Source organism: Melospiza melodia, chromosome 16 (genome assembly GCF_035770615.1).
Source record: "Melospiza melodia melodia isolate bMelMel2 chromosome 16, bMelMel2.pri, whole genome shotgun sequence".
Taxonomy (NCBI): domain Eukaryota; kingdom Metazoa; phylum Chordata; class Aves; order Passeriformes; family Passerellidae; genus Melospiza; species Melospiza melodia.
In genome coordinates, this window is record NC_086209.1 from 15,399,805 (window position 1) to 15,411,249 (window position 11,445).

At 57.8% G+C, this 11,445-nt stretch overlaps 1 protein-coding gene across 1 annotated transcript; it reads left to right on the forward strand.

The window, feature by feature from the left end:
* The first annotated feature begins 3,348 nt into the window (after positions 1 to 3,348).
* Positions 3,349 to 10,696, forward strand: ARR3 (arrestin 3). The gene is made up of 17 exons (XM_063170766.1): positions 3,349 to 3,411; positions 4,652 to 4,701; positions 5,113 to 5,143; positions 5,474 to 5,534; positions 5,886 to 5,930; positions 6,195 to 6,394; positions 6,504 to 6,563; positions 6,797 to 6,864; positions 7,133 to 7,268; positions 7,350 to 7,434; positions 7,542 to 7,614; positions 8,110 to 8,247; positions 8,638 to 8,721; positions 8,973 to 8,996; positions 9,074 to 9,126; positions 9,504 to 9,513; positions 10,597 to 10,696. The coding sequence occupies exons 2-17, from the start codon at positions 4,685 to 4,687 to the stop codon at positions 10,694 to 10,696; spliced, it is 1,185 nt and encodes a 394-aa protein (XP_063026836.1). The 5' UTR covers positions 3,349 to 3,411; positions 4,652 to 4,684.
* The last annotated feature ends 749 nt before the right edge of the window (positions 10,697 to 11,445 follow it).

The following is an 11,445-nucleotide window of genomic DNA, read 5'->3' on the forward strand; positions in this document are numbered from 1 at the left end:
CCTCGGTGCCCGTCCCACGGGCCGCTCCCCCCGCTCGGCACCGCGGCGGCCGCGCTCTTCCTCCTCCGGAGCGCCCCGGGCCCGGAGCGGCCTCCTCGCTCCTCCTCCAGCCCCGCCACCGGGGCCAGGCGGGGGCTCGGCACGGCGGGGACAGCGGGGACAGCCCCGGGCGCGCCCTGCCTCCCTCCAGCTGCTCCCTGCACATCCTCCCGGGATGAGGGATGGCAGAACGCTGGGATAAGGCACTGCCAGCGGTGCAGGATGGCACAAAGCCACGGAAATATGTTTGGGGTGGTGGGCAGGGATTGAGCTGCCCGCTCCTGGGGACCTGCTGCCCGCCTTGGGGCCGAGAGAGACGCCAGGCACCCATAGTGGCACTCGTGTCGCCACACCTGGGCGTGCCCTGCCTGCAGGGAGGAGGGAATTTGGGTGCAGGGGCTCTCGGGAAGGGGTCGGGAAGGAGGGAGACTTTTCCTGGCAGGACAGGGTTTGGACAGCACCGCAGGTCCTGGGTGCAGCCCCTGAGGTTTTACTCCTTGTGGCCGGGAGTGAGCAGGGCCCACAGGCGTGTGGTGGCTCGAGCTGCCGGGGTGATTAACAGCAATTAATTACAGATGAGCACCGTCTGCTGTCCAAGTGCCTGGCAGCTCCAGAGCTGCTCAGGAGATAGATGGAGAAGCAGACTCCTGCTGGAGGAGGATGAGGATGGAGCACTGTGCCAAGCCCCACTCCTGACTGCTCCTCACCCTTGGCACCGCTGCCCATCCCTGCAGTGCTCAGGGACTGTTCCCCCACCTCCTGCCCCAGCCCTCCAGCACAGATGTGCCAAAACCCCCTGTGAGGCTTCCTGCTGGCTCCTCGGCCTCGAGAGGAACCTGTGGCCAGGCCAGTGAGAAGTTGGGCCCCTGGGTTTATTTTGGGCTGGTGTTCTGGTCACACAGCAGTGGGTGTCACTCTGCCCAGCCCCTGCAGTGGGGACACACAGAGATGGCAGGTTTGTGTGGGGCTGGACACACCCATCCTGCTGGAGCCCCAGCAGCGCTGCTCCATCCCGTTACTTAACAGCAGGGCAGTAATTCCTGGCAGGCGTGGAGGTGCCTGTCTCCTGATTAATGCCATCCACGCCGCTTAATCCGGATCAGGGGAGAAAGCCCAGGAGCTCTGAAGGGCTTTGGGAAATCAGCAGTGCCTGCTGTGAGTGTTTATGTAAGGTGGCCGTGGTGTGCAGTGCCAGAGGCGGAGCTGGCAGCCAGCCAGAGGCACCTGGGCACAGGTGAGGTTGGGAGGGCAATGTGGGCTCACCAGGGGGCTCTGGCTGCACCAAGGCTCCCTCCAGAGGCTCTGGGTGCAGGAGGCCCCGTGGCCCTTCCCTGGGAAGGCAGGACACTCCATTGGGACAGAGGGATGAAGCCACCACACTCCACCAGCCCCATGCCCACTGGTGTCCTGCCCTCTGGAAGTGGCTGAGCTGTGCTTCACACAGTGCATGTACCTGGAGGGATGGTGGGATGAGGAGATGAGAGGAACCTCTGGCCATTCATTGCACAGGAAGAATCCTCTTTCATTTCCCTGTTTTGAACTCTGCTTCCTTCCCCAGTGCTTGGTTTGGAGCACAAGGAGAGCGTGGGAAGGGATGTGGGCTCTGTCCATCTCCCCTCTGTTTTGGGGAGGGGAATTATCTGCTCCCCAGATTGGGCAAGGCTGAATGCACCCAGCTGGGATTAAGCTGAGCTGGAGGGACCCAAGGTGAGCCCTGCCCTCCACCTCACCACACTGTGCAGCCCCTGCAGAGCCAGTGAGCAGCCCTGGTCACAGGACTTTCATTAAGAGAGTAATGAAGAGCCACAAACAAAGCACAGGATTAGGTGCCCCAGGCACAGTGCTGGGGGCCCTGGTGAGGCTGAGGGTGTCCAAGTGGGGCTGCCTCCTCCTCCTCCTCTTTCACCTGCCAGTGTGAAGGTCACAGTTCACGTGTCCCCCTGACTGTGGCAGAAATAGCGCCCGTTAATCTGGACCCTAAGCAGCTCTCCTGTGTGCAATTAAAGAGATCACAAGTCTCGGCCCCAGGGAACGTGTGCTGGCAGCTAAAGCCCTGGCAGTGGGGCTGCTGGGCATGGCATGGCATGGCATGGCATGGCATGGCATGGCATGGCATGGCATGGCATGGCATGGCATGGCATGGTGGCTCCTGGTGGCCATGGGGGAACAGGTGAGCTGTGAGCTGTGTTTGGGAGGAGCTGGTAGCCAGGTGATAGATGGTGTTGAGCTGATGCAGGCGCCTGGGAGGAGGCACAGCTCCTACAGGGATATCCTGATCCCAGTGCTCAGCTCTGGGGGTTGAGACAGAACCAAGAGCAGCCCCAAAGGAAGGGCTTGAGTGGTGCTGGAGGTGAGGAGGGTGAGTGGGGCATTCCTGGAGCAGTTTGTAGCTGCCCCGGGCTGTCCTTGTGTCCCATCCCTAGAGCCATTCCCAGGGGGGTTATCCCACACAATGGCTGTGGCAGGATTGCAGTGGGAATCCTGCTTGCCTGGCAGCCATAAAGCAGAGCCACTTTGGGCTTTCTCTTGGACAGTCTCCTCTTTGCTGCAGTAAACCTGGAGTTAGTGATGCACTAATTGGATCAGTCAAGGCCAGCCTGGAGTTATGAAATGGTGCTGGGCTGGGCAGGCTGTGCTGGGGACAGTGGCAGCTCTGTGTCCCACCCACCAGGGCTGGCTGGTCCTTCCCTCTTGGTTCAGGGAGGGTGAATCCTGCCTTCACCCCATCCTCCTGCACAGCAGTGTCCCCATGGGAAGGGTGGCCTCTGTGCCCTGGGCCATGGCAGGTCACCTTTAGGTGAGCAACCTCATGGGCACCTTGGCCATGCAGGGAGCTGCTCGTGCCTCCATCCTCCTGTTATCCAGCCAGGAAGGGGAGGGAGAGCTCCAGGCTGGTCCCTCCTCTGCCACCTCCATCCAAGCCCATGCCCAGACCCATCCCACCTCCCCTTGCCATGGGAGCAGCTGCAGAGAGCCCCTGTGGGAATCCAGGCTCCTTCCCACCGGGAGCAGAGCTTCCACCTCAATTACCATCACCTTGCTCCTAAGCCCTCTTTGCCAATCCCTCTAAGCTGCTTTCCCAGGGCTCCAGCAAGGGATTGTATTTATAGCCCACTCTTACTCATGCAGCGTCTCCCCAATTAATCAACTAATAGGATTCTTCCCTCAAGTCCCTCTCCTGGAGCCCTCACAGACACACAGCCCCCCCCCAGCCCAGCCAAGGCTGAGTGGGCGAGATCAGATGCCAGGGGAGGGACAGCCAGGGGGGATATAAGAACCTGCAGCACTGGGAGCAGCCTGTAGTGACTGGGTGGCACTGGGAGCTGCTGGGAGAGCAAGAGGAGAGCGTCTGTCTGTCCATCCAGCTGCCAGGTGAGTGCTGCCTGCTCTGCTGCCTGGGCCCTGCCACGGCTCCGGGGTTCTGAGGGTTTGGAAAACAGGGCAAGGACGCTGGTGCTGGGTTGTGGCTGGAAGGAGGGTGGTTTACAGCTGAAAAATGGGGAAAATGTGGACAAAAGAGATTCCAGTGTGGCCAAAGGACGTGGTGGAGGGGTTGGGTACTGGTGTGGGACAGCTGAGCCAAGCCAGGGGGGGTCTGAGTTCCCTCTTTGGGGCTTGGGAGATGCAGAGCAGGAGTTCAGCTCTTCTCCCCTCCACCTTTCATTGACTCATCCCCAATTCCTGGGGTCTGGAGGGAGCCAAATTCTGCTCCCACTCCCTTTGCACCTCCTCACCCTGTGAGAATTCCCAAATTTCACATCCCACAGCACCAAAGGACCTCAAAGATCCTGAGCTTGGGACTAATCTCTTGTCTTCCTGTGGGGAAGAGAATAATCCCCTCACTCCCATGGCCATTTCTTCTCCCTCACCAGCTTCCCTGAGGCTGTGTTCAGAGGCAGCACTGTCCACGTGCCCCTGGGGCTTAAAATCCTGCCTGGGCTTAAGCTGTGCTCATGTCAGAGCTGCCTATCCCTAAGAGGCTGAGCTCATCCCATTTAATATCCCAGAATCAGCTGGTGATCAGTGGGATCTTTGCAGGTTCCTCCTGGCCACAGGCTGGAGCCAGCAGAGCTTGGGCAGGGCTGGGCAGCTCCAGCCCCACTCCCAGCACAGAGGGTTGGGGATCAGGAGGGATCCTGTGCCCTGAGACCCCTCTTTCCATGGGCAGTTGAGCTTCCCTTGACTTTCTCCCTGGGTTTTCCTCATCTTCCTGTGAGTGACAGCACAAAACAAACCCATTCCTACCACTGAGCCATGACAGCAATTTCCAGGAAAAACTATTAACATTGAGACTCTATAAGGCCTTTTGTTCATTTTCTTGCTTTTCCTGGTCTTGAACCTGCTCCATTAGGAATCACCCCTGTGCTTCCTCTTTTCTGGACCAACTCTCTCTCACTTCCTCACCTTTCTGGCTGGGAACAAGGAGCTGGCTCAGCTCCCATGTGCCACCCCAAAGCCAAACCTGGAGCTCCCAGGCTCTGCAAAGGTGGCAGTGCCCTGTCCCGAGGGCTCTGCAGTTTGTTGGGATGTGCAGGATGTTGGATGGTGGCCGTGGCTGGAGTTGCCTCTTCCCCAGCACCTCATGCAGTGCTTTCCCTGTTTCTCCCCACAGATTTCCTTGTGGACATTCCTGCACTGAGCTAAAATGGGAGACGGATCAAAGTAAGTATCTTAATTGATTTATTTATCTGGAATTGGGATGGAGCAGGGCAGGAGCAGAGGGGGAAAATGAGATCCCAGCTCAACCCAGCTGCTGCTCCCAGGGGCTGGAATGTGAGCTCCCATGGAGCTGCCATGGAGTTCTGTGTTAGCCTTTCTTTTCTACTTGCCCTTAAGACACAGAATCCCCCCATGGTCCTCCATAGAATCCTCCATGGTCACCATGAGCTCAGGAGCACACCTGGGGCAGCCACACGGGGTGGGTTTGGCCCTGAATTTGCAGGACATGGAATTCCCCAGGGACTGAACACCCTTGGTGATGCAGCACATTTGTAGGGCAGCCCATCATATCCCTGTGCCCCATCCAGCCTTGTCCAAGGCATTCCCAAACATCCACCTCTGTTTTCTCCACAGGGTTTTCAAGAAGACCAGCCCCAACAGCAAGGTGAGTCTCTGTGCCCTGTCCCCTCGTGTGGCCGGCCCAAGGTTTGGGCTGTGCTGGGATCCCCCTGGGCTGGATCTGCCCACAGGATCCAGGCTGGGTCTGCCTTCCCTTCAAAATCCGATTGATTCCTGGACCTGCCATGGTGTCACTGCAGGACTGGCTTTTCAAAACAGAAATTTAAAAAATACCCTGATATGACCCCTTCAAGGTGATTCTGGTCCAGCCTGGTGACAAACCCCATGACACAACTCAGGGCTTTGAAATTTGGGTGAATTCCCTGGCAAACCTTAACTTGTTTTCTCCCTCCCTTTTCCCATGTGCTGCTTCCAGCTCTCTCTGTACCTAGGGAAGAGAGATTATGTGGATAACGTGGATTCAGTAGAATCTGTAGGTGAGTGGGGCAGTGCCCAGCACTGAGGGGGAAAGACAGGCAAGAGAGGCTGGGCAAGCCAGCCCCAGTGTTGTGGGCTGCTGGTAGAGCAGGAGGGGCAGCTCTGGAGGAGCAAATGCCATGTTTTCCTGCAAATATCCTTAGGAAAAATTGTGGGGAAGGGGACCAAGTCCCTTTGCAAAACAACCCAGCCACGCTGCTGGAGGAGACATCAGCATCCCCCTTGGCAGCAGCTCTTCTTGTCACCTTCCAGCTGTAAAGTGCATTATTTGGGTTTAAAAAACTGTGTTTTAGCAAAGATCTCCCCATGCAGCTGAGGTCACCGGTCCTTCTCCTTTTGCTTGTTTGCAGATGGTGTCTGCCTGATTGACCCGGAGTACCTGAAGGACAGGAAAGGTATTGATACAGAAATGCAGCATGAGGGGATGAGATGGAACCAGCCCAAAGCTGGGGCTGTGCTCAGGTTGAGGCTGCTCTCTGTCACCCACAGCTCGCTGTCCATCGGGGCCACAGCAGCAAAGGACATGAGGGATCCTGTTCATATTTAGTGTCTGAGGAAGTCTCATTTCTGCTGAAGAGTTTATGAACAGTTTTTCTTGCCTCTTCATTCACCCCCTGTGCCTTCCCTTCTCCCCTTTGTCCCTGCCCTGCCTGGCTCAGTGTATGTGACGCTGACCTGCGCCTTCCGCTACGGCCGCGATGACCTCGACGTGATCGGCCTGACCTTCAGGAAGGACATCTATGTGCTGACCACCCAGCTGTACCCCCCCGTGCCAGACCAGGCCCCCAAAACCCTCACTCCTCTGCAGGAGAAGCTGATGAAGAAGCTCGGGGAGAACGCCTACCCCTTCACCTTTGAGGTAAGGGCTGCTCAGCCCCTCCGGGCCATGTGGCTCCGTGGTGTCACCAGGGCTCGGCTCTGAACACGCCCTTCATTCTCTTTTTTCTCTCTTTCCCTGCTCTGCCCAGATTGCCACCAACCTGCCCTGCTCCATCACCCTCCAGCCCGGGCCAGATGATGTGGGAAAGGTGAGCTGCTGTCCCCAGGCTGTGTCCCCTAGACATCCTCCCTGGGAAGGGGTTGAGTTGTGGGGTGCTAAAAATGAGAATTGATTCTCACGGGCCATGGGGTGAGGGGTGGGAAGGGAGGATGGCTGGAGTCAGAGCTAGGATCTCTGGGAATGCAGAGGAGGAAGGAAGGAACACAAGGAACAAGGCAGCTCTGAGCCCCCCCTGCTCAGTGACCACATACCTTTCCCCAGGCCTGTGGCGTTGACTTCGAGGTCAAAGGATTTTGTGCTGAAAATCTGGAGGAGAAAATCCACAAGAGGTATTTTCAGGGGATCCCTTTTACCCTTTTTGGCCCTAAAACTAAACCACAGGATCTTTTTGGGGTGACCAGCTTAGGGGTCAGGCTGAAGCTCTTCTGTCAGCCTGTGCCATGCTTGGATGGGGAACTCAGCCAGAAACTGGGGCAGTGATCCCTGTGTCAGAGCCAGGTGAAACATTCACCCTTTGGCTGGAGGGCACTGTGAAGTCCCCAGAGAGTCCCTGTGACGCTGTGGGGGACACTGGGGGTGCCACCTGTGTCCCCACAGGAACTCGGTGCGCCTCATCATCCGCAAGGTGCAGTTCGCCCCGGCGCAGACGGGGCCGGCCCCGCGGGCCGAGACCACCCGGCAGTTCATGATGTCAGACAAACCTCTGCACCTCGAAGCTTCCCTGGACAGGGAGGTCAGTAAGGACACTGTCCCCCTCTGCCAGGGATGGGGACCAGGATTTCTGGTCACATCACTGAGCCTCTTCCCCTTGCAGATCTATTACCACGGAGACCCCATCAATGTGACCGTCAACATCAACAACACCACCAACAAGGTTGTGAAAAAGATAAAGATCTCAGGTGAGAGAGGGGCAGAAGGGACATGTCCCAGCACCCATCACTGACAGAGATGGGGACTGTGAGCCCCTGCCATGTCACCAACATGGCTCCCCCTTGTCTGTCCCCAGTGGATCAGATCACAGACGTGGTCCTGTATTCCCTGGATAAATACACGAAGACTGTGTGCTCCGAGGAGATAAAGTAAGGGATGGGGGCTGGAGGTGAAGTGGCATTTCTGGGAGGGAGGAAGAGAAATGAGGAAGAGGAGGAGGATGGGACAGAGGATGTGACAGTTTTACACCAAGCAGCAAAAATGTCTGGGTTAGATGAGCAGGTGCAGAGGAAGCAGAGAACAGGGAAGGCCGTGGACCACATCCCACCAGCACAGGCTGGTGGTGGCTGGGAAGGTCCCTGGGGAAGGTGCACAGCTGCTCCCAGGCTTCTTAATCTCCTCACTTTGCATTTTTTGAGGCCAGACACAGCCTCTGCCACCCTGAGAACGAGGAGGGAGGGAGCAAAGGTGGTGCAGAGAAAAAAGAAGTGGTTGTAGAGGGGAAAGAGAGGAGGGAACAAAAGGAGGAAATGGCTCAGCAGCTGCATGGGGAGGGCAGGGCTGGCCCTGCACAGGTGCCTGCAGTGATGCTGAGCACCCCCAGGCTGGGGCTGGCTCTGAGCTCTTCTCTCTCACCCTTCCAGTGAGACTGTGGCTGCCAATTCCACCTTCTCCAAAACGTACTCGGTGACCCCCCTGCTCTCCTCGAACCGCCAGAAGCGAGGCCTCGCTCTCGATGGCAAACTCAAGCACGAGGACACCAACCTGGCCTCCACCACCATGTGAGGACTGCATGGGCTCCCCCTGCTCCCCACCATGCCTTCCCCCACTTCCCTCTGCTCTGGGCTCCCACCAAGAGCCCCTGAGCCCTCCTCATCCAGCTGGAAAATGTAGAGATTTTGTGACATTGTGTCCTCTCCCGTAGGAGAGATACACCTTCCCAGTTCCAATGCTGTTCAAAGCTCCTGAATCCCTCTCCAGAGCTCAAAGGGGCTTCCAGAAGCTTCTCTGTGGCTTCCCCCAAGTGTCCTCCTCTCTCTTCTCCTGCTTTCCTCCCCTGCTAAACCCACATGTTGCAGGACACAGACAAACCCTGGCACTGCCATGGTGGGGGTGGATGGGGCCTGCAGCCAGCACTGCCCTCTCACTGTCCCCCTCTGCCTTTTTCCTAGCCTGAGACCTGGCATGGACAAGGAGGTGCTGGGCATCCTGGTGTCCTACAAAGTGAAGGTCAACCTGGTGGTGTCCCGAGGAGGGTGAGGCTCTGTGGGCAGGGGAGTCTGGGGCCATCAGCTCAGGCTGTGCTGGGGGGGTTTGTACCCTGGGGAAATGAGAGGGCACTCACCATGGGCCCCCTCATCCCTGCCCTGCTCCCCTGGGCTGCTCTCTGACCCTCCACCCCACCACCCCTATTATCAACCATCTTCCACCTCAGTATAAAGCACAGCCTAACACCTCCCCTTCTCTGCCTTGGCTCATTTCTGTCCCTTCTCTCCTGCTGCTACAGCATCCTGGGGGATCTCACTGCCAGGTAAGGGGAGCTGCCTGTGGGGCTGGGAGTGGGGCTGTGCTGGGCAGGATCCTTGACAGAGATGCTTTTCCTTCCAGTGATGTTGGGGTGGAGATGCCCGTCATCCTCATGCACCCGAAGCCTGATGACTGTGAGTCCTGTGTGGGATGCTGCCAAAAAATCAGAGGGAAAGAGGCACTTCTGCTTCAGGGGGAGCTGGTGAAAACAACTCAGTGCAGCTGCCCCAGTGCCAAGGGCCCTGCTGTGCCCTCTGTGGGATGGGCACAGCTGTCCAGCTGTGCTGGAGCAGGGTGGGAGCAGTTTTCCCATGGGATGGGCACAGCTGTCCAGATGTCCTGGAGCAGGGTGGGAAATGTCCTCCCCATAGCACCCTTCCCACTGTCCCTCTCTCCAGGAAAGCACCCCAGCATTGAGGAGAGCTGTCAGTTGAAATGTCCTTTCTGCATTAACCTGCACATCTTTTCTCTTCCCCATCCCTTTCTCCCTGTGCTTATCACTGGAATACAGCTAAGCCAAGGTAAATAGATGTTCCTTCTAACACACAAACCACACAGATCCACAACAGATGGATGTGACACCCCAGCTTGAGGTCACACCTTTGGATTAAACCACCCAGGTCTCAAAGCCCTGAGCCTGTGCCACAGCAGCCACTCTCCCAAATCCTGAGATTGGGATGTGTTCTGCAAACTCCCAGGGCTTATTTGACAATTCTCTTTGCTGCAGCCACAGCAGCTGCAAGGCCAGGCCTTGCCCTGTCCCTCAGAAGCAGCTGGCAGTGTCTTCCAGCCACAAGTGCCATCACTGGAGAAGATGTCTCCATGATTTTGGTCCCCACACAGATTTCCCTGGGCTGCTGGAAGTCACATCTCTGTGCCCCTGCACATTCCCCAGCACAAGAGGCTTCTCCTCCCAAATCAGCTTCTTCCAGCTGAAGCTACAGCTGGGACTTCTTCCTTCTGGGAAGCTGCAGTGCCAAATCCATTCCTGACACCATGGCCCCACCAAAGGTTTTGTGTCTGGTTACACCCTGCAGCAGGATGTGAACACTGGGATTTGGGGCCTGGAAAACCAGGATGTAACTCCAGGCTTTCACACTTATCCCTTTCCCAGCTCAGTGAGAACATTTAAACTTCCAAAGAGGAAATCTCTTGGTCTCTATCCACCACGGCTCCATGTAGGTTTTGCCAAATCATTTCACATTCCCAAGCTTTTGGAATTTCTTTTGCTGACTCTTTTTTTTTTTTTTTTCTGTTTTCTCCTCCACTTTTCACTTTGTGCTCTCCCTTGCTGTCACTCGCTGCTCACCTTTCTCAAGGAGGTAACTCAGCTCTTTGTTTTCCTTTCCTTGTTTTCCCTTGGAAATGCAAAATATTGTGTGAAAAAGCATCAGAAGCTGCAGGTTCAACTTCTTGGGTCATGCAGTGATGGGGCCTGGGTTTGTGTGCTGGGGCCAGACTGTGCCTCACAGTGACCTGAGTGTTCTTTGTGGGGTGACAGGGCCGGGGTGACCACTGTGCTGTCCCCATCAGGAGCAGGGTTTGGGCCCAGCAGGGATTTCCCCTCCTCCTGTGGGCTCACTGTGCTCTGCTCTCCCTTCCAGCGAGGAGGACATTGTCATCGAGGAATTTGCTCGCCAGAAGCTCAAGGGGGAGAAGGATGATGAAGATGAGAAGGAGGAAGCTGAGAAAGAGGAGAGCTAAGCTGCCGGCCCCCCACGCCCCAGTTTGGGACACAGCCACCTGTAGTGTCCCCACTGTGCCACACCTGGCACAGCCCCCTCAGCCCCCACAGTCCCCATAGGTGCCCCCTCCTCACCCACTCCAAGCCCTGGTAGTGGTGGTGAGAGCTGCTGCAGCTCCTCCCGGGCCTGCCACGCTGCAAAGCCCCACGGTGCTCCCTGTTCCCACGGGTGCCAGCACAGGGACAGGGACAGGGTGCAATGGCCCCGGCTGAGCGCCTCACCAGTGTGGCTGTCACCTGCCCGTGACATGTTGTGCACAGCTCTGTGACATTGATACCAATAAACCCACCCGGTGGCCCGGTGCAGGCTCCGTGTTGTGCTGGGGGGCAGCAGACGCTGCCGTCATGCAGGGGAGGGGAGGACGAGGTGCTGCAGGATCTGGTGCGGCCACTCCCGGCCGGGCCCATCCCAGGTACAGCCGAGCCATCCAAGGTAGGGCTGGATGCGTCCTGCTACAGCCGCAGGATCTACAACCCCGCCGGTACAGGCAGCCCCATTCTGCTACAGCCAGAGCGCTCCAGCCGGATCCGTGCCGCGACACCCGGCTCTGTGAAACCCCCCCGCCACAGCCCGGGCGCATCCCGCTCCGCGCCGCAGCATCCTCACCCCGGAGACCGCCCGGTCGCCATGGCAACCGCCCTCCCCGTCACCACGGCAACCCCCTCCGGTCGCCATGGCAACCGCCCTCCCCGGCAGCCCGGCCCCCGC

Excerpts from the sequence above, each read along its gene's own strand:
- ARR3 (XM_063170766.1), top strand. Across the intron at positions 6,564-6,796 it reads GGCCAGATGATGTGGGAAAG|GCCTGTGGCGTTGACTTCGA; the intron begins GTGAGCTGCTGT and ends ACCTTTCCCCAG. Across the intron at positions 7,269-7,349 it reads AAGCTTCCCTGGACAGGGAG|ATCTATTACCACGGAGACCC; the intron begins GTCAGTAAGGAC and ends TTCCCCTTGCAG.